At 52.2% G+C, this 27,311-nt stretch overlaps 1 protein-coding gene across 2 annotated transcripts; it reads left to right on the forward strand.

Annotated features, from left to right (window-relative positions):
- Positions 1-11: 11 nt before the first annotated feature.
- On the forward strand, positions 12-26,990 carry GDAP1L1 (ganglioside induced differentiation associated protein 1 like 1). Of its 2 annotated transcripts, XR_006815402.1 has the most exons (7): positions 12-294; positions 8,376-8,568; positions 9,623-9,796; positions 14,518-14,615; positions 15,380-15,494; positions 25,409-26,080; positions 26,179-26,990. XR_006815402.1 is itself a non-coding variant. In XM_045981880.1 (6 exons), the coding sequence occupies exons 1-6, from the start codon at positions 115-117 to the stop codon at positions 25,750-25,752; spliced, it is 1,104 nt and encodes a 367-aa protein (XP_045837836.1). In that variant the 5' UTR covers positions 12-114; the 3' UTR covers positions 25,753-26,990. The 2 variants fall into 2 exon arrangements, 1 of the variants encoding a protein (XP_045837836.1); XM_045981880.1 differs by having other exon boundaries at positions 25,409-26,990.
- Positions 26,991-27,311: the final 321 nt, after the last annotated feature.

A 27,311-nucleotide genomic window follows, 5' to 3' on the forward strand; every position in this document is an offset into this window, starting at 1 on the left:
GGGAGGGAGGGAAGCAGAGGGGCAGGCTCCGCGAAGCCATGTGATGCTGGGCGAGAGAGAGAGCCGCTGCCGCCGCGGAGCCTCCTTCTTTCCTCCCTCTGATTCCGGGCTGTCATGGCGACCCCCAACAACCTGACCCCCACCAACTGCAGCTGGTGGCCCATCTCGGCGCTGGAGAGCGATACGGCCAAGCCGGTGGAGGCCCCCGATGCGCCCGAGGCATCCAGCCCCGCCCATTGGCCCAAGGAGAGCCTGGTTCTGTACCACTGGACCCAGTCCTTCAGCTCACAGAAGGTACAGCCCAAGGGAGCAGGGGAGCAGAATGCACCCGGTGGCCAGGTGGCGTGGGGGAGGGGATCCAGGAGGGCGGAAGGGGTCTGAGGACCCAGGCGGCGAGAGGCTGGAGGGTGGAAGGTGTTTCGGGGACGGGGAGGGTGGAGAATGCTGGGTTGCTCTCCCGGAGATGGCTGGCCCTGTCTTGGGCCCCAGGAGCACCGTCGCCAATTCTGGGAACATCCATTATGCCTCTTTCCCTCCCTGAAAGACCCAGTCTCTTGGAGGGGTGAGAAGAGAGACAAAGGCAAGGGGAAGCGAATGGACACTGCTGGGAAGGCGGCCTGTTGGAGGAGGCGGCTGCTGCGGGGAGGGAGGAGGAGCGCTTCCTGGGATCCAGTCTCCAGCCCCAGTAGTAGGTGGTGGGCCTCCCTCCGAGCTGCTGTCCTGGATACTACAGCCCCTCCAGGTTACTGCTCCTGCCTGGCTGGGAGCCTTCCTCTGTCTGGGGCTTGGAGCGTCTGTCCCTAGTCCTCTCCCGCATCCACACTTATCTTGAGCGGAGAAGGAAGGAGTTAACCCATCTCCTTAGACCAGCTCGGTTTGGCCCATAAAATCTGTGTTTTGCTCTTAAAGACACAGACGGCCGCTCCGCGCCTTCTCAGACCCAGATGAGCTGGGGCGGTGGGGGTTGGGGGAGGGCGGGCTGTTAAGGAATCCAGCCTGGTGCTGAGTTTTCCGGGTTCCCGCTTCCTGCGGGGTGAGGGTCAGACACTGCGCCTGTAAGACAGGAGCGCCTCTAGGGGCGCAATCTCCCACCCTGGGCGGCTGTCCGTCAGTGGGGCACAAATTCAGCACCATGGCCAGGGCCCAACAGCAACTATTGCTAATCTCTAAGTGGCGCCCATTGTCAGACCCTGGGATTCCTCTTTTTCCTGGAAGATCCTTTTGTTCCTTTCACTCATTTTTCAGATAGAGAAACAGAGTCCATAAAGAGAAAGGGCCTTGGAACCCAAGGAGTTGTGTTTGAGTGTTTGAGTCTTGGTCCAGGCTCAATCCGTCATCTGGAAAATGAGATGATGATGGTAGTAGTAGTAGTAGTAGTAATAAAAATGATGATGATGATAGTAACAACAACAACAACAGCAATAATAATAGTAACAGCTACTTCTGATTCCCACCCCTTCTCAGAGCTGCTGAGAGGGTTGTTGAAGAGGCAGTATAACTTAGTGTGCTAGATGGCACTGCCCAAACTTGAGCATACATTCGATTGCATGATCCTGGTTGAAACACAGACTGCTGGGTCCCACCCCAGATATTTTGATTCAGCAGCTCTGGAGTAGGGCTCAAGAGCCTGCATTCCCAAGGAGGTACGTGATACTGGTGAAGCTGTCCCACTGACTCTTCTTTGACTAGCCCCAGTTTAGAGAATAGACTCTGAGCCCAGGCAATCCCCCTCTTCCCCAATAATTCACTGTAAAGCTTTGGACAGATCACCTTGCCTCTCCAAAGCCTTGGGTTTATAATCTGTAGAATGGAGCTAATGGCAGTACCTTTCTCGAGGGTTATTTTGAGGGCGAAATGAGGTGACACACAAAAATGCTGATAGCAGCGCCTGGCACAGGGTCAAGGCTCTGATAATTATAGGTGTTATGATATCACTAACGTGCTAGCGGAAGGAGGGGTTGGGTTAGCCAGGGACTCATCTATAAATTTTTTTTAAGATTTTATTTATTTATTTGATAGACAGAGGTCACAAGTAGGCAGAGAGGCAGGCGGAGAGAGAGGAAGGGAAGCAGGCTCCCTGCTGAGCAGAGAGCCCGAAGTGGGGCTCGATCCCAGGACCCTGGGATCATGACCTGAGCCGAAGGCAGAGACTTTAACCCACTGAGCCACCCAGGCGCCCCTCATCTATAAATTCTACACTGTGCATGCTGAGCACCTACTACATGCCAGGCTCTATGCAAGTTGCTGGCAGTTTGGAGATGAATCACACTGACCTCCAGATTTCAGAATACGTTCCCACCCAGAACTTCAGGAGCCAGGCCTCAGTGGCTGGGACTGGACAGTGGGCAAAGGGAAGGTACCTCCCATCCCCATTCCCCAAGGGAGCTTCTTACTCTTCCCTTTGCCCCCATGGAATATATCCTATTCAGTCTGCACTCAGGGCTGAAGTGGTCCCTTATTCAGGGATGGGACTACCCACTGCAACCTCATTTGTGACCAGGCCAGCCTGGGTATCCTGCCTCCCCTTCCAGGACCTTCCCTTTGCCTGGGGGCCCGTGGTGGGTTCCAGAGGCAGTGTAGCCTGGTGGAAAGGGCCTGGGCTCTGCAGCCAGATGGTCTTGGTTCCATTCTCATCATAAGTGCTTACTTGCTGCGTGACCTTAAACAAATCACTTAACCTCTCTGTGCCCCAATATGCTCATCCGGCAAAAGAGACTTTTGCATCCAACCCTGCAAAATTCCTGGGGGATTAAGAGGACATGGAGATATGTTAAGTGTCTGGCACATAGTAGGAATTTAGTAAGTGAGTTTCCTTCTTTTCAGTCGTGAAGAGCCCTGCCTGTATTCAGGGAGCATTTCCCCTTGGTAGAGCATCTGAGAAGTCTGTCCTTAATGGTTCATGAACAGCAGAAAATAGCCTACCTCCAGGAGTGGTGGTGGTGGCTTTGTGGAATGTCTGGGGACTATCCCAGAGCTGGAGGGCAGCAGGACAGTGAGGGGATCCAGAGCCCAGACTCTGGGACCAGACTGCCCAGGGTTCAGTCTTAACTCTGCCATTGACAAGCTGAGTAATTCTGGGCAAGTTGCTCAGCCTCTCATGCCTCAAGCCTCATGTCTGTAAATTGAGAATAATAACAGCACCACCAGCATAGGTCCATTATGAGGATTCAGCAAATGTATCCATTAAATCACCTGGAGCAGCACCTCGCTCATTGAAATTGCCCAGTAAGCGCACTTACATTTGCCAGACTGGAGATCAAAGCCTGACTGTGCCACTTCCCACAGTGTGACTTCATGCATGTGTCTTCACTTCTGCGGGTTTCCTCTTCCTCCTCTGTGCAGGAGGAGTGGTACCTATCTCAGAGGGTTGTGAGGATTGAATGATACCATACATGGCCACACACTTCGCACAATGCCTTAAAGATTGCATGCTAACGGTGGACCTTCAGGTACCATCCTAAGTGATCATCTGGGGCCACAGCGTTCCGAGGGCGTTCAAAATGCAAAGTATAGATGTTAGCTTGTTTCTGAGGCTGTTCCTGGCCCCAGCCTCCTTCTCCTTGTCTGGGGGTGGGGGTGGTGGGCAGAGGGGTGAGACTGGGAGAAGCAGACATGCAGACATTCTGGTTGTTGGCATTCCCACCCACTAGCTTGTGACCTCAGTTAGGTCCTGACCCTCTTTGGTCCTCAGCTTTTCAACATGGAAATGGACTAGGTGTTTGATACAATCTGCATCCCTCTCTTCCCAGGCAGGAAGCACTTCCCTGTCTTCTTGTGTGTCCCTAGCCCCTAGAGCATCCTTCTGTCCTCACACCAGCCAGTGTTTTTTAAAAAACCAAGATTGCTATTTACTAGCTTTGTGACTTTGGTCAACTTAGTGCTGTCTCTGTGTCTATTTCCTCTTTTGTAAAAGGAGCACGATACGGGTACCTACCTCATTAAGTTTTTGTAACCCATGTAAATGTCTTAGAGCAGTGCCTGGCCAGAGAAAGTGCTATATGAGAGCTGTCCTTCTTCTTCTTATCACCAAGGTGAGTCTCTGAGAGCCATCCTTGGCTTCCTGCAACAAGCCTGTTCAAGGTTCCCTGACCCCATCCTCTCAGGGTCTGCTCTTGTATTGGACATACCTGTGGGGAGAACCTGGCCCAGCCTTCTGTCCCCAGGAATAAGAGCCCAGATCTGGGTCCTGTCAGAAGACAGTCACAATACCCAAGACTGAGCAGGTCCTCTAGAGGCCCCTCTCAGACATGACAGGAGGAAGGAAGAGGTGGAGGGTGATCTCTACCCCCTGCCCTGGCCTTGCCTTTCAAGCTCTTGGGTACTGGTCCCCAGCCCCATCCATGCTGCACTTGACCCTTTACCCCACCCCACCCCCAGAAACTCACAGGGAACAGCTGTAGATCTCACTACTCTTCTCAGAAGCCTGCAGTGGCTCACCAAGTCCTCCCAGGAAAGAGCCAGAATCCTCTTAATGGCCTTGGGCTTTACTGCAGGATCCTAACCATGCCTGGGTCATGAACCCCTCATCAATGCGGGGTGGGTCAGGGGGGACACCCTGTGGATATTTCTCACAATAATGCTTTTAAGGGAATAAAGTAAGATACCTAGCGTTACTGAAAGTCCAAGTGCAGCTACTGACATCCTTTCAAAACAAATTCATTATATAGTAACATATGTTTCCGTATTAACCCATTATAACCCGACCTAGGGGCAGGACTGAGCCCTGTAATGTCAAAGTCACAATGAGTGTAGCTGTAGCAATGGGGCGTGACGAAAGTGATTTCTTGTGGTGACAATATTTCAGGCACTGCTAACACTACCCTGCTTGTCGCCTACACTCATAATTGTCGAAAATGCTAACTGTCAGTGTGAGAGTACTGAAAATAAACATGTAATTTCCCATCCTAGTTCAAGGAAGCCCTGGATTGATTCATGGTCCCCTGAATCTGGGAGTCTCGATTACAAGGCCCTGTGCGTGACCTCCTCTGGTCTCGTCTTGTCCCCCCTGTTCTAGCCACACTAGCCTCCGAGCTGTTTCAGATATGCCAGACACGCCCCTGCCTCGGGGCTTTTGTGCTGGCTGTTCCCTCTGCTGGCAACTCTTTTCCTCAGATCTCTGTGTGGGCCACTCCCTCACCTTGATTAATTAAAAAGAAAAAAAAAGTATTTGAGAGAAATACCCTGAGGTTCAGAGACTCTAAGTGTCTTTTCCAAAGTCACACAGCAACTAAATGGTTGGGCAGAGATGCCAACCCAGCACCTTGCCATTGCCTCATAAACAAGGGCCTCGGTGACGAGGGACAGTGCCCAGCTGTGACAGTGAAGCACTAGGAGCTAATTCTGTGCACCCATGGGGAAGATAGTCTGCCCAGCGGTGCTTGATGTCTGGTCGCACTGAGTGGTGACCACCTAAGTCTGGTCCAGTCTCCAGGATGCAGAGATGGCAGATGGCCTTGGTGACTGCCTGCATTTCCCCTGGGCCTGGCTTTCTCCCACCTCCCCTCCCCTGCAGGATGGCACATGGTTCTGGCCTGCAGCTCAGCTAAAGGAGAAAGTCTCCTTGGCCGCCTGCCGGCATGACCCTGAGGCAGCTCCAAGCAAAACTGTTACACCCCTAAAGACAGTCCCCTCCCCAGGCATTAGCCCCACCTGGTGCCCTCACTAGAATCCCAGGCAGGGTCTGGGAGTGGTTCCTGGGGGCAGGTGCCCTGCCAGGAGGCAAGGCCAAATGTCTGGACCTACCAAGGGCAGAGGCCTGTTATGGTTTCTGGTTCCATCCATTCAGTGGTCCCAGCTTGGCCGGAGGCTGGATGGCTGGGCGGGACCTGATCGCCCAGGCTGGGGGATGCAAGAATGGGCAAGAGGAAGGGAGTAGACAGTTGGACTCCAGGCAAACTCCAGCCTTGACTTCTCCGGGGCTTCTCCAGGGCACTGGCTCCACCCAGGACTTCAAACGCACATACTCTCCTGCTCATGCACGCTCACCTATACATACACGCAAGGACACACACATGTGCCTATACACACTCATCCCCATACTAATGACATGCACTCGCACAATACTTTAACACAGTTACTCAGACACTCTTCCATACACACCCACACTTGTGCACACACATGCACACGCACTCATCCATACACACCCACGCTCGCGCACACACGCACACTTATTTACGCAGTTGCCACTCACGTTCAGGCTCATGCTCTGATACGCTCACATCCCCAGACCAAACAGATGCCACCCCCAGTGCTCACTCTGGCACGGTTCCTCCCCCTCTCTTAGACAGAAACAGCAGTTCCCTCCCACTGTCTCCAGTGTGGTCTGAATGTAGTGTCAGCTTGCAGCAGCAGGGCTGCGGGGCATGCCTTGAACACGGAGTTCAGCCCTCGTTCTACCAGTGATTGAGAGGAGGCTTGGAAAGGGACAACGATGGCTCTCAGGTCACATCATATTGCTGGGACAGAGCCAACATGAGGACCTCCCAGCCCCATCTGCAGGGCCTGGTTTTGGCTATTGGCGCAAATGAATCTGTGAATGAGGGTTGGGGTTCAAGGGCTCATTGCCTCTCGCTCCCCATGAGGAAAGGGGTGTCCATGTTAGCTCTGAGGGTGGGGGCATGAAGTACTGCTCTAGCACATCAGCAATGGGTGTGAGGTAGTCTGTGTGTGCGTGTGTGTGTGTACGTGTGTGTGTGTGAGAGACAGAGAGAGAGAGAGAGCTAGTGAAGGTAGAACCCCTGTATTAACCTCCTGTGCTGGGTCTCTACCCAGGTCCTCCCATCCTAACTCATGCCACGCTTGAAACAGTGGATTACGTTCCTCATTTCATAGAACCTAAGGCCAGAGAAGTCAAGTGACTTGTCCAAGATCACAATACAAACAAGCAGCAGAGCCAGGCTTCAAGTTCAGATCTGTCTGCTTCCAAAACCTGGTCTCGTACAAGTGGCTAAGACACGTTATGCCTACGGTGTGCCAGGCACTGTTCCGCAGGGACTACAGCATCTTGCCCCCACAGCAGCCCTCTCCGGGCATCACCAGTGGGACTCTCACTGGACAGGTGAGGAAACCGAGGCACACAGATGTAAAGCCAAGTCACCCAGCAAGTAGGTGCTAGAGCTGGGATTTGAACGGATGGTCTGGCCCCCCAGCCCAAGGTCTGACCATGATACATGCTGCCTCCCCCTGAGTGTTTAACTCCTGGCGCCCGGGAGGGAAGCTGGGGATGCCCAGTCCCAGGAGCTACCAGGTGTGTGGGGACATTGACGCCCCAGGAGAGCCACTCTTCCTGGCCTCAGAGATGTCTTCCCTTCCCCCTGAACTGAAGCCATTAATGGAGAGGAGTGGAGCCATCTCTCTGCTGGGAGACATTGGACAAGTCAACTTCTTTCTGAATCTCAATCCACAGGCAAGGGGCAGTTGGACCAGGTGATCTCTGATTGTCTCCCAGCTCAGAAATGTTGGGCTGGGTCAGGAGCAGGCCCCAGCTTCAAGGCTGTCCAATAGGTTCTACCAGCTCAAATGTTTGTCTGGGACCCCTTAGAGAAACGGGGGAAAACTAAGGAGGGACAGGGGCAGGACTCCCTGAAGGTGCCCGCAGGGCAGAGAATGCTGGGCTGGGAGTTTCAGGTCTGTTTCTACCTTGCTGTGTGGCTCTGGGTAAGTTACTTGTCCTCTCTGGGCTTTAGTTTTCTCATCAAGAAAAACATGGGGGATAGTTCCTGTTCTACCCTCCTCTGCAAGGCTATTGTGAGAATCCAACGTCCAGATGGGAAACTGGGGGTGGGGGGGGCAATGAAAGACCCAACTGACGTTGGCAAATTATTTTGCACCTTGTTTTGTTTCCCAAATAATTTGAGAAATTTAGCTATTGATAATCAATTATGTTGATAAGAGTTTCTGTGAATTTCCTGGCCAGATCTACCCCTGGAGGCCAGGCTGAGCATCTAATCAGATAAAGAAATCATGAATTGAGTGCATCCATGTTCCAGACACTGGGGTGGTACTATTAACACTACTTCCTTTCTGCAAATAAAGAAACTGAGGCTCAGAAAGTTTAAGAAATCTGCCCAAACACACACAGCAGAGCCAGGAATCATATCCCAGGTATGTCCAGCTGTAAAACCCAGGCCCATCACCACCAGGGAGCACTGCCCCTTTGCCCCAGAGTAGGGTAGGGCTGTGTTCCTCCCACCAAGAGGCTCCAGGCCCATGAGAGATTTCAGCTCCCACCCCTGCCAGGAGCCCAAGAATGAACTGGAAGCAACCATGTCACCTCCTGTGTGTGACCTCTGACCTCCCTCCCACATGCCCCGCCCCCCGGGCAGAGTGTCCCCCGCGCCTGCCCGCCTGCCCGGCTCTGACCCTGGCGCCTACAGGTGCGGCTGGTGATTGCCGAGAAGGGCCTGGCGTGTGAGGAGCGGGACGTGAGCCTGCCGCAGAGCGAGCACAAGGAGCCCTGGTTCATGCGGCTCAACCTGGGGGAGGAGGTGCCCGTCGTCATCCACCGGGACAATATCATCAGCGACTATGACCAGATCATCGACTATGTGGAGCGGACCTTCACAGGAGGTACGGCTGCCATTCCCACCAGGGGCTCAGCCACAGACCCCGGGACCCCACAGGCTCAGACAGGCTCCCAGAACCTTGGGGAGCCTGAGGAAGCCCCCCGGGGTGCAGACATGGTCCAGTCTCCCCTGAAAGGAACGATGGGACTGCAGACAGGGCTCAGATGCCCCCCAGGAATCACAGAGCTACAGGCATGGCCACGATCCTTGGGAAGCTACAAACCCTCTCCCCGGCACTCCAGGGAAAGGGCTAGCTAGCCGAGCCATGCCCCTAGGAGACCTGGGGCTGCAGCCTCCTTCCCCAGGAGCTCTGGCATTAGAGGCATGGCCACAGGTCCTCAGAGCTCCCCCCCCACCCCCCAGCAGGAGCAGGACCCAGGCCCTCCTAGTCACCACAGATGGGGCCCAGACCTTCCAGCAACGCCAGCACACGGGCAGGGCCTAGCCCCCTGAATCCCTATAAGCACAGTCAGGGCCGTGGGCCCCCTAGCTACCCCATAGACATGGGCTCAGGTGCCCTCGAACATTGCTGATATGAGCGGGACCCGACACCCCAGAACCCTGCAGGACCCTATGTCTCCCTCCCTCCCTCCCTTCAACCCTCTGCAGGTTCAAAAGCCCACCGCTATGGCAGATGCTGCAAATCCAGGCGAGAGGGTCAGGGCCCAGATGGGTACTGTGTAGAAAGAATATGAATGAGTTGCCGACAATTAAAAATCAAAGAAAGTTCCATTTTAAGCATCCAGATTTCTGGCTTCTCCAGCCTGGTCACACTGGGCCAACACCCCCATCGGGCTACAAGCCTGGAGTGGTGAGGAGCTGCCCCTAGGAGACAGGCGGGGTAGACCAGTAGGATCCCCTGTCAGCCCGGTGGAGACTTTGTCTCAAGAGCCTGGGGAAAGGCCTGGTCCCTGTGGGCCTCAACATATCAGGGTTCCAGGATGCTGGCATGGAGGGATGGGGTCCTAGAGCCTGGCCTGTCCAAATCGGGGGTGGGGGAGGGTAGGCGGGCAGGGCGGGACCGCCACCCCCAGCCCAGCCCTGGCTGTGCCCCCCAGAGCACGTGGTGGCCCTGATGCCCGAGGCGGGCAGCGCTCAGCACGCGAGGGTGCTGCAGTACCGGGAGCTGCTGGACGCGTTGCCCATGGACGCCTACACGCACGGCTGCATCCTGCACCCCGAGCTCACCACCGACTCCATGATCCCCAAGTACGCCACGGCCGAGATTCGCAGTGAGTGCCGCGCCACCCCCGCTGGCCCACCCGTGTGCTTTCGACCGGAGTCCTCCTCATCTCTAGTCCCCTTCCTGTTCATTTTCCTCCTGATCTCCCTCATTCCTCTCTGCCTTTCTCTCCACCTCTTTCTCTCTGTCTCTGTTAATCCCTCTGGATATTTCTGGCTCGATCCTCCCTCCTTCCCCCGCTCCTGCCCTCCCTCCTCTTGCTTTCTCTCTGCTGCTCTCCCTGGCCTTCCAGCTCATGCCCTCCCTTTCAAACTGAAATGTCTCTCCCTCTCTGGCTATCTTCATTCCCCTCTCCTGCCCCTCTTCTTGTCCTGCCATCCCATACAGAGGCTACGGGGCTCTGTGCCCCCCAGAGGCTTGTCTTGTCCCGGGGGAGCTGGGGCACTGTCATGGTGGAGTCCCAGCCCCAGACACCTGGAGTCGGGGCCCAGGGAGGTCAGGACTGTGGTTGGTGATCCAGGGCACTGAGTGACATCAGGGTTGGTGCTGCCAAGGAAGGCTGCCCAGATGTGCAAGGCCCCCTTTGGGGGTCTCTGGTTTCTGATTTAAGCATCCCGTGTCCTGTCCTAACTGCTAGCTTGGACATGCCCATAGCCTGGCTCATCCTTTAGTTTCCAGCACCCAGTAAATTGGGGTTAGATTAAATCAGACTACTCATCAACCACTGTTTACAGACTTTGGTCCAGGCTCTGTGCAGACACCATGGGGGTCCTATAGACAGATGAAGTGTGATGATTCTAAGTAGATACTAGGTGCCTTGTTAATGGTCACTTCCTCCCTCTTGAAGGAGTGAGTCGATGTTTATAAGTGGGACGGGGCAGGTTGTGGAACTTGATCTCTTCCCTTTAGAGCATGCTTGAACAAGACTCAGAATTTATCAGTATCATCCTATCTCCATTCAGTCAGCAACACCGATGAGGTCTCCTATGACCCAGGCCCTGGGCAGGGGGCTGGGGACAGATGGGGACAGACACAGCTTCTACTGTCCCAGTCATGGTTCCGTCCCAGGGAAGCAGAATGACAAGTGAGTGGGTAATTGCAGTGCAGGACTAAATACATTTGCACAGCCTCTCAGGAGGGCAGCCTGGCATCTAGATCAAACACAGAAAGGCCCACAGCTCAGAGATGATCCCACAGGTACACCTGGATGTGTGCACCAAGAATCACATACAAGAATTTTCATTGCTGCCCAGGTGGTAATAGCAAGAAGCTGGAAACAACCCCATTGTGCATGAGTTGGGAACTGGGCAAATACATTCTAGTATTTCCCTACACTGGAACACTTCAAGTCTTCCCATACAATGGACCTCAGCACAGCTATTTAAAAAAAAAAAAGATAAGCCTATGACACTGAGTGTTACATGCAACTGATGAATCACTAAATTCTACCGCTGCAACTAATAATACACTATATGTTAACTAAATTGAATTTAAATAAAATCTAAAAATATAAGCATATGGGATGCTCTCTAAGATATACTAGTAAGTAGGAATGAAGGGCAAAAAGTGCATCTAGCGTGTTATCATTAATATATTTAAAAGGGTGTTAAATGGACGCGCAGGTACTTGCAAACACAGAGGGTTTCTGGAGGGATATACGAGAAGCTATTGGCTTTTGGAGAGCAGAACTAAGAGACCACAGATTGAGGGGAGAGAGATTTACTTTTCACTGTGCATTCTTTTAATATTGTTTGCATTTTTAAATAAGTATGTATGTATAACCTGTTCAAACACTAACTGATTTAAAAAATGTTAACCCTAGAACCAGTGAGAGTTAAGAGAAGGTGCCCATCCCAGCCTTGGGGGCATGGGGGCTTCTGAAATAAAGCAACACCCAAGGATGACCAGGGGGTAGAAGGGGAAGGAGAGAGAAGAATCCCTCCAGCTTCAAGGGTAGGAGAGGGTGTGGTGTATTTGGGGAACTGAAGGAAGTTCAGTGTGGACGATGCGTAGCCCCAGGGGATATGAGTGGCCATGGTGGGAGTCTGGGGAGTAGGTCTGACAGAATTGGAATCTTGTCCAAAGAGCAGTGGAGATGGAAATGAACATGATGGAAAATGGGATGGAAATGAACATGATCCGATGTGTATGTTACAGCTCTCCCTCCCCTGAGAGAATGGGTGGGGCAGTTAGGAGGTCCTGCTGTCACCTAGGTGAGCAATGATGGTGGCCTGGACTGGGTGGAGGCAGTTCCTAAATGCTTCTGGGGGCTGGAGACCCTTCCTCATTCGTCCATGAACTACCTGAAGGAGCCTAGAAGGCAGTGAGGGGTCCAGAGAAGGCCCAACCTGCTCCTCCTTTGAGGAGAGAGATCTGAGGGTTCCAGCTCCACTGGCGGAAGGAAGGGGATCTCACAGGATGCAGAAGGGATCCTGCAGTGATCCCTCCAATCAGCCTAAGGTCTTTTCTGGGCTTGGTTTGCCCTCCTAGAGTCTAAAGAGAGCCACATGTGCATCCCTTGGTGACTGGCAAGAGAGAAAATGCTATACTTTACCTTCACGTTCATAAAATATCAATGAGACTTAAAATAGCCCCAAAGCTGAAAGGTCTGGGAGTGTGTTTACTGAGTTTTGTGTCAGTCCAGGAGATGGGGTGGTAGATGGTGAGACATCAGAGGGCAGAAGTTGAACATTTGTGGTTACTTATTTACTCAGTCATTCTATTCATTCATTCATATTTTCATTCATTCAACTCTCACTAAGCTCTTGTTCTCTGCCAGGCCTGCACTGGGTTTTAAGGAAACAGAGACAAATCTGACATAGCCACTGGTCTCCAGAAACTCAAGTTCTGGTGGGAGACGTATATATCCAGAGATAAGTACATCAAAATCTCCACGTATGGCAGGACAGGTTGTGCACTGCACAAGTCCAGGGGTCACTTTTCACATAGATTGCAATGTGAATGGGTTTGTGCAGTGGCAGCTCTAATTGCTATATTTGCATTTTCCGGCAGAAATCTGTACAGTGTTCACCGGAGGACAAAGGCATTGAATGGTCAGACCTCCTAGAGGATCAGGACAGACTTCATGGAGGAAGTGATCTTGAACTAGATTTGGAAGGGGATTTTCAGGAATGCAGGAGAAAGATATTCCAGGAGGTGGAAGTAGTGTGAGCGGAGACCCAAAGGTTTGAGATGGTCTGACACATTCAGGGAATGCCAAGTGTTTGGAGTAGCTGAAATGTTATCACCTAGGGACAGGGACAGGTGGGGCAACTCAGTAAAAGATGGAGTTGGTAAGAAGAGAGGATCCTGCTAGGTTTTTTTTTTAAAGACAAGTTGAAGAGCTTGGATGTTATCTGAGGTCAGTGAGGAGCCAAGGATGGGTTTTGAGCAGGCAGTGGCATGATCAAGTATGTGTTTGAGGAAGACCTCTGAGTGGGGAGAAAGGCATGGAAGGAGAGAGTGCCGGTGCCTCGGGCTGGGTCAGAAACATCCAGAGCGAGATCAATGAGGGGATCTGAACTAAGGGAGGCAGAGGAGTGAAAGGAAGAAGTTGAGTATGAGAAGAATAAGCAGGAGGAGTCAGCAGGACCTGGGACTGATTTGGTTCAGGGAGCAGGTGAAGGAGGAATTGAGGGCACTCCCGCAGGCATCTGGCTTGGCTCAGTGTGGAGGAAGGGTGCTGCAGTTAGTGGAGAGTGCAGGTGAGGAGCACGTGGAGCAGGGACGATGATGTCAGGTGGGACATGATGAGTTCAAGGAGCCTAAGGGATCTCTAAGTGGAGTTGGGACACAAGGGAAAGAGGAGAGCAGGATTGGGGCACCACCATCTACCTGACCCACCACATCCCAGACTTACTGGCCAAGAATTCTGGAGAAATCATGGAACAGACCCCAGGATCTTATCCTGCAGGATATTTTAACCTCCTCTTATAACTCCCACAGTTTACAGTTAGATTCTCTAAGTTAGATTATAGGATACTTATTTTCTCTCATTAAGAATGATTCTCAAGGTGCTGCCTTGTGTTCCATCATGGACCCACTATTCCATCACCCTTCCCTTTTTAGCATCTTTAAAAGGCCAGTTTTCCCAGGAAATATGGGTTAGGGTGTTCCTAAATCCTCACGAAAATTGCCTCACCAGAATGGGAAGTTTCAAGACAGCGAAAGTCTCTTACAGTTTTTCTTGCATTAAGCAAGTTTTTCCTTGTGAGCTACAGTGAGTGAGCACCAGACTAAGAATCAGACGGATCCAGGCTTGAAACCTGCTTATCCTTTACTAGTGTGGGATATCATTTAGCCTCTCCGAACCCTTTCCTTTTCCTTTTCTGTTACCTTTACCCGTTACCACAGGAAAGGGTAGGGGGAGACATGCCCTGATGTATGACTTTGTCCAGGTTTATAACCATTTCTGGCAAACTCCTCATCCCCAAGTAGTCTCCTCTTCATTGAGGTTTCTTGATGCCTTGTGGCCCAGGCAGGTGGCCCTCTGTGTCCCACAGCATTCTGTTCACTCTCCATTACAGACTGATCATGCTGCATCAGAGATTTCTCTATGTGTCTGTCTCTCCCACTAGCCTGAGCCTAGAACAGGATGGCATGTCATCCAACCCAATGTTGCAGCCTATTGTGCCTACTAGGTGTTGGCTGTTGATATTGTTACTTCCCAGACCAATGCTTGAGTGGGACTGTACCCGCAAACTTGTGGAAGAGGGGGTGGGAGTGGTCCTGTGTATCAGAAAGGTGAGGCCTTCCTTATTCTCTCCCCAGGACATTTAGCCAATGCCACCACAGACCTCATGAAGTTGGACCATGAAGAGGAGCCCCAGCTCTCTGAGCCCTACCTTTCCAAACAGAAGAAGCTCATGGTGAGTGCTTCCAGGCCTACCCAGTTCCCCTCCCCATCACCTTTCCCATGAAACAGATCCAATGGGAGAAGGTGGTTCTATACAGAGGATCAGCTGATGATCTAAAATGAAAACACTGCTCACTTTTCCAATCCTGTCTCCTCTGTCACTTACTGGTTTTTTTGACCTTGGGCAAGCCACTGTCCCACTAGATCCTTGATCTCATGACATCTTAGGTTGTATCCCTAAGAGCACAGCATTAGACAGAGGTTCTTGGGTAACAGTGGCATTGAGGGAGTGTTCTAAGGAGAACCCAATAAGAGGCCCACAGAGACCTCTGCAGCCTAAGTGTCACCACAAAATTGATCTTCATGGAGGCAAGGGGCAAGACTTGTATAGCCCTGTGTTGGTTAGTCATTGGCTACAGGTTGCCTGGCAGGGGCACGAGGGATGGGAGAGGCCCTCCAGAGTATTTCCAGGCAGCTCTTGCTGGCTGAGAGTAACTCTGGAGAAGAGGCAAGCAATGAGCAGCTATCAGCTGATCCTCAGAGCAGCTGGCGTATGAAAGTGCCAGGTCTGGCCAGGACAGCCAAGCTCACAGGCATGCTGTAGGTGCCAGATGAGTGGGCTTTGTTTGTAACAGTGGGGACCTCTCTATACTGGGAGGGATATTTGGAGGCTGGGTTTGCTGAAGGGGCTTTGGGTCAAGCTCCTCCCAGCCTTGGTTATCCAAGCCCCATGGAAGCCAGCTCAACTCCTCTGGCTCCTGCCTGTCCTGTCCCCAGGCCAAGATCCTGGAGCATGATGATGTGAGCTACCTGAAGAAGATCCTTGGGGAGCTGGCCATGGTGCTGGACCAGATCGAGGCGGAGCTGGAGAAGAGGAAGCTGGAGAACGAGGGTGGGTGCCAGCTCTGGGGTAGGTGGGTGGTGGAGCCCATCCAGTCTACCCGCCTTTGCCCACTTCCAACCCCTTTATCCCAAAGATCTCAGAGGACCTCCCAGGTGGTTAGGGTCATGGACCATGGAGGCAGACAAACTAGGTATAAGTCGTAGCTTGATCACTTGCTAGTTAAGTGACCATGGGTCAGGTACTTCACCTCACTGGACCTCATTTTCTCATCTGTAACTAGGGATAATAATAAGACCTACTCCAGAAAGGTGTTGAGACGTTGCATGAAATAATACATGTAGGTATTGGGTTAGCGCTTAGCATACAGTAGGTGTTTAATTGAGGTTGGTGAAGATGATGACGGTGGTGGCGGTGATGACCAGGACCCACCATACCACCTCACCTTTCCCCTGCTCAGGGATGTATTATGACTCTCTCTGACCTTGACTCTTTCTGTACTTGAGTGGCTCTCTTACCCTGAGCGTGCCAGCTTCATTCCCATCTCCACACCTTTGCTCCTGCAGCTCTTCTAGCTGGGAGTATCCTCTCCATGCTACTCTGCTCCTTTTTCCTTTTATGTGCTGTCTTTGCCACTGGCTCTCTTTGAGTGTGATTCTGAGTCTTCTCATTTTGCTCTGTTTTCGGTGGTCGGTCTTGTCTCCTCAGTTACGCTAATTTACAGAGCCTACGTGACAGGCACTGCTACACTCACAGTGTCACACACACACACACACACACACACACCATCTGCATGGGAAAGCCATGGAGTACAGTGTTTGAAAAGATGGGTTTAGGAGCCCTGGGCTGGCTCAGTTGGTAGAGCATACAACTCTTGATCTTGGGGTTGAGAGTTCAAGCCCCAAACTGGAGTGTAGAGATTACTTAAAGTCTTAAAAAAAAAAAAAGATGGTTTTCAAGTCAGACAGGGGTTTGAGTTAGAGTTCCAGCTTTGCTGTCTATACTGTGTGACTTGGATAAGTTGCTTCCCCTATTGGAGCCTCAGTTTCTTCACCTGTAGAATGAGATGGTAATAATACAACTTAATGCCATCTTGTTGGACTCTTATAAAAAGTCAAAGTATTTTGTCCATTGCCTGGAACATTCTAGTTTAAACACATGACAGCTAAAGGCATGCACATTCTCTTTTTGAGAAAACTGAGGCTCAGAGAGATACAGGGACTTGCTCAAGGTCATGTGGCTTATAAATGGCATGGTTAGGGCAAGGACAGGTTCGCCCCAACAGGTGCAGCCCTCTTCCAGCATCTTACAGCTGAGGCAAGCATTAGGTGCGCATAGATACCTAAAGGCCTGAATAGGACATTGTCATGAGTTCTAAAGCTAGGGCCCTAAATCCTCTGTAGAGAAAAGCATGGCAAGGCTTGGTAATAAAAATAGGACACACCCCAGGCAGGAACTTTCTCCTTTCTGTCAGAGAAAGTGCTTAGGAGAGCCGTTGCAGAAGAGTGCTCAGAGGCCAAAAGGTGTGGTATTTCCAAGGTTGCCTCTGGGGTCAGAGTCCCAGCTCTGTCATTTTCTCATTGGTTGACCTTCATTATCAGGCACATTTTACGTATTTATGGATTAATTTGCTCAGCTGCCCTGACAAAATACCACAGACTAGATGTCTTAACCCACAGAGATTTGTCTTCTCACAGTTCTGGAGTCTGGAGTCAAAGATCAAAGTGTTGGCAGGTTTGGTTCTTCCAAGATCTGTCTTGGGCTCACAAGGCCACATTCTTGCTGTGTCTCCATGCACGCTTTGCTCCGAGTACATGGCCCTGGTGTCTGTGTGGCAAAAATTTCCTCTCCGTATAAGGACACCAGATTAGTTAGGGCCCACCCTGATGACCTCATTTTAACTTACTTACCTCTTTAAAGGCCCTTTGTCAAAATATAGTCACATTCCGAGATACTAGGGATTAGGACTTCAACATATGAATTTTGGAAGGACACAATTCAGCCCAGACAACGTATCTTTAACAACACTTCCTGTGGACCAGGCACTGTGCTAAGTGTTTCACAGAGTTCAACACATGTAATGCCCCTAGCAACTCTAGGACGTAAGTAATATGAGTAATCCTATTTAAACAGATGAGAAAACTAAGGCACAGAGAGGTTCAGTAACCTTCCGAAGGTCACACAGATAGAAATGGTGGAGGCTAGATTCAAACCCTGGTTCCCAGAGTCTTGAGTTTTTAAGTGCTAGCTCTGCTGCTTCTTCCGTTCTGTAAAGGGGTGATAAAGTGAAAGCCCACTTCACAGGGCTGTTGTGAGGCTCAGTGAGAAAGTGAGGGTAAGGGAATAAGCACATGGCCTGGCACACGGTATGGAAATGTCCACAATATTAGCTGGTGATACGATCAAGGGAGACACAGAGTGTGACCTAGATGGAGGGCAGACTTGATGGTCCCGGAGAACAGCTGTGGATGCTCATTCCTCATGTGATCTGTAGATAGGGAGCCTCCTGACCTCAGACTCTGTTTTGGTCCTGAGGTCTTCCAAGAGGAGGCAGCATTGTAGTTCCCCATGGCAAGATGACTGGGATTGTTCCAGATGGAGATCCTTGTGTCCCTCCATGGCTGCGGGAGGCAGCAGAGGTCTGGGGAGGTGGCTGGGCCCACATGGTCCCATTCACCTACCAGGGCACCCCCAAACTTTCCTGGGGGTAGTGCTTTTACCCTGCACTTGTCCCCTTCTGAGGCAGAACCCAGGGTTGGGAAGTGTTACAATATCACCGTTAAGACCTCTAGAATGGAGCCAGATGACACGGATGTGTATTTTTTTTTATTTATTTTTTTTGACAGAGAGAAATCACAACTAGGCAGAGAGGCAGGCAGAGAGAGAGGAGGAAGCAGGCTCCCTGCGGAGCAGAGAGCCCGATGCGGGGCTCTATCCCAGGACCCTGGGATCATGACCTGAGCCGAAGGCAGAGGCTTTAACCCACTGAGCCACCCAGGTGCCCCACGGATGTGTATTCTTGATCAGCTACCTCCTAGTTCTGTGACTTGTAGAATTCACTTCACTTCTATGAGCTCATCTACAAAATGTGGATAATAATAGACTCTAACTTGTGAGGTTAGATTCTAGGTTGCGAGAGTTCATAAAGATAATGGGTGTTGGTCACTCTCCACAGTACCTGGCTAAAGTCAGAATATTCTAGAAATAGCACTTTCAAAAACCATTCTTCTTCATTCATTTATTGAAATATTTCTTGGACACCAACTGTGTGCCAAGTCCTGAGGATAAAATTAAGTAAAAACGAGGCATTGTTCTTGCTCTCGTGCAGTTCATAGTCTGGTAGAGAAGAAAGACATTAGTCAAATAATCCCATCAGTAAAAACAGAATTATAAATAGTGATAAGTGTTAATATTGATAGTAAAAAGAGCCAGGCAAATCTGATAAAGCTTCTCTGAAGAAGTGACATGTCAAATGAGACCCAAAGGATATGGGAGGGCCAGCCTAGTGAAGGTGTCCTAGGCTGAGGGGACACCATGGTGAGGGGATATCTGGGAACTGTTTGGTAACTGGCTACTGTGTGGTCAATAACAGGAAGAGTGGCGTAAGTGAGGTTGGACAGAGTCAGAGAGATGCAAGCTCATGGGCCTGTATTTAAAATTTAGAATATTCACATATTTATATTTTATTGAGAGTTTAAATTGTCTGTATTTAGAATTTAAATTTTGTCCTATGGATAATCCATCCAATGGAACTCCTTGGAGGGTTGTGAGAAGGGGATTGCATCAGTTAGCTTTTGCCGTATAACAAATAAACTCTAAATCTGAGTCACTTAAAAGAACCTTTTATCTGCTCATGATTTGTGGTTTGGCAGTTTGGGCTGGGTTCAGCTGGGAGCTTCTCTCTGTCCCACATGCTGGTGGTGGCATCACTCAGGTATCTGCAGCCAGCTGGTGGACCTCGCTGGCATGTCCAGCAGCTGGCTCTCCATCAGCCTGGCCAGTGGGTCACATGTTGGTCATCATCCAGCAGGCTAACCCATGCTCATTCATATGGTGGTGGCTACAGGGTCTCTGAGAGCAGCAAGGGAGCAAAGACTCAGCTGGCAAACACCTTTCAAGCTTCTATTTGTGTGGAATTTACTAGAGTCCCATTAGCTAAAGCAAGTCTGGGTTAAAGGGGTGATGGTTGAGATTCACCACCTGTTGGCAGAAGCAGCAAAGCCACATGCATACAGGAATGGGAGGCATTGCATCCACCCAGGGTGAGATGTTCTGATCTTAGGAGCACTCTGGTTGCAGTGAGAATGGATTTCAAGGGAGACAGAGTGGAGGCTGTCAGAGCAGCCCAGGAGGGATGATGCTGACTTGGGCCAAGGAGGTGGCACGGAAGATGGGGAGCCATGGATGGACTCGAGAGGCGTTTTGGAGATAGAATGGATTGGTTCTTGCTGAGTGGTCTTATGAGGAGGGAAGAGTAAGGGAATGGAATCCGAGATGCCTACTGGGTTTTGGTCTGAGCTATCGGGTGGTGCCATTTCCTGATATGGATGGGCGGGGAGTATTTGATTTGGGACACAGTGTGTTCAAGAGGCCTTTCAGACACCCAAGAGGGGGTGTCATATAAGCCACTAGGTATTCTAGTCTGCCTTGTAAAGGAGAAGTCAGACTTTGGAGAGAGATGTGTGAGTCTTCAGCATCTCTATGTGGTATTTAAAGCCATAGAACTGGGTGATTCATCAAGGGGGACAAAACAGAGTCAGGCCTGATGTGTCCTCTTGCTGCACAGCAAATTGCCCATGAATTAGCGGCTGAAGCTGCAACAAAATGCACATTGATTACATCACACATCTTCTGTGGCTCACGACTTCTGGAGCAGGGGGGGCTGGGTGCTTCTAATTCTAATTAGGGCTGCATGATGCGGCTGAGCTCAAGCTGTCGGCTGGAGCTGCAGTCGTTTGAGCTGGAGAATCCGCAGCCAAGACGGCTCGTTCACATGGTTGGTAACTGGAGATCTCCGGCCCCTGCTGGCTGTGGCGGGAGGCCCCAGTTGCTCACCAATGGCGCCGCTTGAGTGTCCTCACAACGTGGCTGCCTAGGGCTCTCCCCGGAACCAGTGCGGCAGAGAATGAGAGAGGCGGCCACAGTGATTTCCACGACCTGCTGCTGGAAGCCACGGTCACTTCTGCCACATTCTGTTCACTGGAAGCGAGGGACAAAATACAGTCCGTATTCAAGGGGAGGGAGATTGGGCTCTGTCAGAGATGTACCGAATGGCCCGTGAGTGCATTTTAAAAAACTGCCTCCCTGCCCTGAGGTCCCTCCATTTAGGGGGAGCGGTAGAGGCGGAGGAGCCAGCAAAGCTGACAGAGAGTCGCCGGGGCAGCAGGAGGACCCTTGTGTCAATGGGACCTAGAAAGGAATGTGCTTTAAGGAGAGAGCACTGTCAAATGCTGCTGGGAGTCAGAGAAGCAAGGATAGGAAAGCGTCCCCTGGACTTTGTCTCACGACTGTTGGTGACCTTGCCAAGGGCAGTTTCACTGGAATGTGGGGGTGGATGGCTGGTGAGGGAGGAAGACAGCAGATGTAGGCCCCTCTTGTGAGACGTTTAGCTGTGGAAGGGAGTAGAGAGATGGGATGGTGCCTGAGGACGGATGTGTTTTCTGGCCATGGAAAGAACTGGTAGGAAGGAGACATCAGTGCTGTGGGACGGATGGTGCTGAGGCCAGGAGAGGATGCGAGGGGCGTCCTACAGGCCGCGGCCCCGTGGGAAACAGGGCACCTTCAAATGGGGTAAGTTAAAGAGGACTTCATCAAGGGACCATTCACAAATGTGTGGGCAGGATGCAGGGAGAGCACAAGGAAAAACGGGGTGGCCTGGGTCTGAGGTTGTGAGGGGTGGGAGCCGTTGCAGGAGCCTGGACAAAGAGGCTGTGTGGAGGGGGGACGACCAGGCAGGAGCCCATGGCGACCCGCAGAGAGGATTCCCACCGCACTCTCACCCACCTTCCTACCTCCCGCCTCTGCTCCTCAATGGCCTGACTGGAGCCTGAGGACTGGGTGGAGCCCCACTGGGGTGGGAATCTGTCCAGTCATCCTCCTGGGGCACAGAGCAGCATGGAGAAGGGAGGAGGACAGATCTAGAAGGCAAAGGGGAGACATGCAGCCTCGGATGGTGCAGAGAATGGCAGGGGGCCCAGCCTTGAGAGGGGGTGGCGGAAGGCAGGGTGCATGTGCCTGGCTTTGCAGGGTTCATGGCCAGAGTGAAGGCTTTCCTGCCTGAAGGCTCCCGTTTTCTGAATGCCTCACGTGGTGGTGTCCCAGTCTGAGTGAGGCCTAGGGACCGACCGGGTGTGAGGAGAGGCGAAAGCTGTGTGGCTGTGCCTGCAGGGCGTGGGGAAGCCAGCCTACTCTGAACTCACAGACACCCAGGCGTGGCTGAGTGCCCTCTTGGCCTTTGTGCTCATGAACTTGAAGCCTAACTGGTCCGTGTAAGTGTCTCCGGCACACTCAGCTGGCAGACTCAGGAGAGGCACAAGATAGAGTTTGTCCAAGGCTGGGGGCTTTTCAAAGTAAAAACAGAATTATAAACAGTGATAAGTGTTAAGATAAGTATTACTGTTTTCCCATATACAAAACTGGAGGAGGGGGCAAACGAAAGGGCAACCCGCCAAGCAGCTACCCATGTCTGCGTACGTGGTGGTCGTGGCTCTCGGCATCTGCCCACAGACAGAAACACAGGCGTGGACACACTCAGACAATGACACATGCATATAAGCTTGGGAACGTCTGTCTGCAGCCAAGCAGCCCACCCAGTGGACGTGGGCATCACTGCACTTCTGCATCGGGGGTTCCACACCACATGGACGCAGTGCCCACGTGCGGATAGCCACGTGTGTAAACACAGTTGTTGCGTGGACTTGAGCAGGCGCACACAGAGGCAAACAGACACAGCGCACACGAGGCAGACTCACAGATCTGCACACACACCCTAGAGAGAACGCACTTGCACTTAACGAAAGGGGCCCGAGCGTGTGGCGATCCGTGCCTGTGTGCATGCGCGTCGGCACGGGGACAGGGCCCTGTTCTGTAGTGGTTACACACAGACTCTGGGACCTGGGCTCAAATCCAGGCTCTTCTCAGACACGTCCTAGCTGCGTGGCTTTGGCCGAGTTACTTAACCTCTCTGTGCCTCAGTGTCCTCACGTGTAAAGTGGGGATAATAGTAGCACCTGCCAGACAGGGTTGTTGTGAGGAGTGGGGAGATGACACCGCACATTCTGGTGCCTCTCCCACCCCACAGACTGTTCCCTCCCCTGTACTTCTGCTGGTTTCTCCTTGTCCATTACCTAAACCCTGTCCTGCCCGGGGCTCAGTCCTTGGTCCTATTCTCAAATCTGTCTGTCTCCTCCAGTCTGTCGCTGGGGACCACGGGCCCCATCCTGCCTCTTTTCACGGCCCCTCACCCCATCCTGACCTCACCTCGCTCCGGAGCTGGCAGTAACTACCCCCCCTCCCCCCACCACCAGGAAGAGCACTCTTTTGCCTGCACTATCGGCTTCCTTGCCCGCCTCTGGCTTTATCATACTTGCAAAACCTCAAGTGGTTACATCCGCTCTCTACCTAGTAGTTCCTGTACCCGTGGACCCAAGTGTGGCTGGAGAAACACACGTGTGCCGGCTGGTCTCACTTTGAATTCATGAACACGAGGCTTAGATGGCTCTCCTGCTGCCCTAAGGTTCCCCCCATCCCGTCCTGGTCCCCTTTCCAGGTGACTGCTTAATACCTTCTCCTTGCTCCTCAACCTTCCCCCTGCTGCCCCCAGCCCTCCCCTCACTCACCGAGGACACCAAAGCGCTCGAACCCCACAGCGCCCCCCACCAGCGTCTGGCTGTACCCATCCATCCTATACACACCGCATTTTACCAGTTCTAAGAGACCTTTGTTACAACACATCATAACATCTCTGAAATTGGACTGTTTCTCACAAGCAAAGTCAAATTGGCACCACTCGTTCTCTCCGGGGTGGCTGTCTTCCACTCCAGATACAGTGCCGTACACTCCCTCGAATTACTGAGCCTGAGCTGTCCTTGAACGAGCAACCCCTCCCCTTGTGTACTAGACGTCCATCTGCTCAAGCACTCACGGCGGTAATTCTCTCCACTGTCCTCGGTAGCATCATTTCCCCTCTCTGCGGGGTCATCCCCATCAGCATGCTGGGTTTTCCCTCCCCGCTTGCAAAGACACTCGTGACCTGTCTCGCATTATTGGCGCGTCCTTCCCGTCACAGAAAACTCCTTGACCGAGGGATCCTCGCTCATGGTCTCCAGTTCCTCTCCTCCTTTTCTCTCTTGGACTCCCTCCAGCCAGGCTTTCAGCATCAGCATCCACTCCCACTGCTCTTGTCAAGGTCACCAGTCACCAAATGCCACCATAGTTCTCTGGCTCCTACTTGACCTTTCTGTAGCATTTGAATACCTCCCTGCTTCTCCTTGGAACACTTTCTTATCTTGGCTTCCAGGATCACACCCTCTCCTGGTTCATCTCTTACCTCCCAGGTGCTCCTTCTCATGCTCCTTTGCTGGTTTCTCCTTGCTGCCCAACATCTGACTCTCGACGCCGCAAAGCTCAGTCCCTGGTCCTATTCGCAGATCTGTCTACACCCACTCCCTTGCTAATGTCCTCCCAGTTCCGTGCTGATGATGCACACTTAAACTAGGTATACGTACCTCTAACTGCTGATGCACCATCTCCCCTTGGAGATCCAACAGGCATCTTGAAGTTTACATATCAAGAACAAACTCTGGATTAGAGCCTTCCTTGCACTTTACCTCCCTGTCCTGTGAAAGCACGAGCCTCTGAGGACACTCTGTCTTGTCATGAGTCATGTCCTGTCAGGTCTTCATGACCAGCACATACTAGATAAACATGTGTTGGGTGAATGAATAAATGAATGAACCAAAAAAACCACAGAGTGAGAGGGATGGAGGGGCTCAGGCTTTGATGGTGGAGGGCACCAGATTCAGGACATCTCTGAGTTGAAAGGAACACCGGCTCAAAGATGCAGAAGCCAGCCTCCCGGGACAGCAGACCTCACAGGAAGTGGGCAGCGGGGGGTGCATTCCAGGCATGAGCCCAGCAGGGGCAAAGGCCCAGAGGTAGATATGGAGCTCCTTTGGTCTCCTACATCATATCTTGGCTCAAAACCCTGCAGTTCTTCCCCACCGACCATGTTCGTGTCCATACTACTTTGCGGAACTTCTAAGATTTTTCCCAGTGTGTCTCCATCGACTTCTCTAATCTTGACTTTTCACGAATCACTCCCTGCTCCCTGGGCCCCCCAGGCAAGCCATGCCCATTTCCAGTCCCTCCGGCTGCTGTGTTGAGAGCCGACTCAAGGAAGTCAAGGGCAGAGACGGGAGATCATCGAGGAGACATTCTGAAAATTCCAGTGAGAGAGGATGGTTGTTTGGACCGGGCTGGTAACCGCAGAGGTGACCTCACACTCTGGCTATGTTTGGAAGAGAAGCTGACAGGAATTGCTGCCATACTACATGTGGGGGATGAAAGGAAAAGGACTCGCCGTGGCATGGGGCTTCAGCCCCGGCAACTGACAGGGTGGGCACATGGTCGCTGACATGGGGATGAGCGTGGTGGGTTTAGGGTGACAATCAGGAACTCGGTTTTGGACACACCGGGTTTGAAGTGCACGGCGGATATCCAAGTGGAGGCTGCCGAACGAGCAGGCAGTTAGACGCGGGAGGCTGGAGGTTAGACACGTGTATTTGCACTTCAAATTCAGTTGGTTTAAAGAAAAATACTAACAGAGGTAGTATAAGCCTTGGGCAGAAGTGATTCAAGCAGTAGGAGCGGGCGGCCCAGTGGCTGTGGGAGCCGGCGGAGGCCAGAGGCATCAGTGGTGGAGAAGTGAGTCCCTCCAACCCCATCTCCTCTCCCTTCCACTCCAGGGCAGAAGTGTGAGCTGTGGCTCTGCGGCTGTGCCTTCACCCTCGCCGACGTCCTCCTGGGAGCCACCCTGCACCGCCTCAAGTTCCTGGGACTGTCCAAGAAGTACTGGGAAGATGGCAGCCGGCCCAACCTGCAGTCCTTCTTCGAGAGGGTCCAGAAGCGCCTGGCCTTCCGGAAAGTCCTCGGCGACATCCACACCACCCTGCTGTCGGCCGTCATTCCCAATGCATTCCGGCTGGTCAAGCGGAAACCGCCATCCTTCTTTGGGGCGTCCTTCCTCATGGGCTCTCTGGGGGGGATGGGCTACTTTGCCTACTGGTACCTCAAGAAAAAATACATCTAGAGCCAGGCCCGGGCTTGGTGCCTGTCGGTGTCTCTGTACTGTGTGACTCCCAGCAAGCTCTCAGTCAGGCACTGTCTCCTGAACACTCGGACAGCCACTCCCCGCCCCGTTTGGAGTAATTCTATCGTCAATGTGAAAACATTCCATAGTTTAGAAGTAGACGTTGCCAATGCCGTGAGTTGAGGCCACGGCTCTACTAAAGGAGAGAAAGAGTGAGTGTGAGAGAGAGAGAGAGAGGGAGAGAGAGAGAGCAGAAACAAAACACGAATGCCTTTTCTTTTAATTCAAGGTCTCAAGATGGAACTGTGGGGACTGGTTAGGATCTGAGGTGAGTCCCAGGCTGTTTCGTCCACCAGGGCCCAGATTCTGGGAGGTGCTTGGGGCTCGGAGGGCCTGACCCCTCGCCTCCCCTTCCCTCTTGCCCAGGGAATTCTTCCACAGGACAAAGCCAACATCAACACTGACTTTTCTAAGCGGTGCCTCCGGGTGGGGCTGGAGACCGCAGACCCCGGGGAGGCCCCTGAAGACCCGAAGGGGCTCCACTCTTCTCCTGTACATGGAGGGAGACAGCATTGGCTCCAGCCAAGGCAGTGGCAGCCAGCCACCAGGTCACGCCTGGGACCGACCCCATGAGCACACCCTCTCATTCCCCTCCTGATTCGGCCAGAGGGTTTGCTTTGACACTTACCAGAAGTCCCTGGAGGCAGCGACCATCCGTCATCGTTTTCCCACCTGGGGTTGACATTTCCCACCACGGGAGGTGGCCTTTCAGCGACGGCCCTGTTTGACCTTCTTCAGAAGGTCAGTCCTGGCCTGAGTGCAGGGGTGGGTCTGGAGGTGGATGGACTAGGGTCCGTCTCTCTCTGCCTATGCCAAAGCCACCTCGTTTAATGCTCACCTTCCCCATCTCTTGTGGGGCTCCCCCTGTGCTCCACCACGCCACGTGGAGAAGGGGAGGTGCCTGCATCCCTGCTGCCCTCCCCGGTCGTGTCTCACTTTCCTGTGCCTTTTGCATGTTGGGAAAGGGTCTGGGTGTCACTGCCGCTCATGCTTAGAAACCACTGAAAGCCCCCAATAAAGCATTCAGGAGGAGCATTTGCTTTTCATTTCTAAACATGTGTTTTCCATCCATCTCTCATTTCCAGAGTCTGGGGCCAGAGATTCGGAGACATGAGGTTCAGACTCAGTAAGAGTTGAGTCCAGGGCTCAGGTTGCTGGTTGTGTGGGTGGCTTCTGGATGGACTTTGCAATGCTCTGACCTTGGCCTAAACCCATCTCACTTGGACACAGGGCTTCCCAGTTTATAAAGCATGCTCACAACCATCTGCTCACGTTAACCTAGATGTGGCCCCCCAGGGCACATGCCCCACAGTCCCCCAGAGGGAAAAATGGGCTAAGATGTCTAAAGAACATTAAACCAGGGATATAACTTGTAGAACATAAAGCACAGTTTATTGGTTTTTGCAAAAATGTATAATAATTTGCCTTCATTTTGTTTTGTTCATCAAGATGGAAAGAAAAAAAAATAGCGAGGACCCAGCCAGACAGGGCAAGCATGG

This window comes from Meles meles, chromosome 16, assembly GCF_922984935.1.
Source record: "Meles meles chromosome 16, mMelMel3.1 paternal haplotype, whole genome shotgun sequence".
In the NCBI taxonomy this organism is placed as follows: Eukaryota; Metazoa; Chordata; class Mammalia; order Carnivora; family Mustelidae; genus Meles; species Meles meles.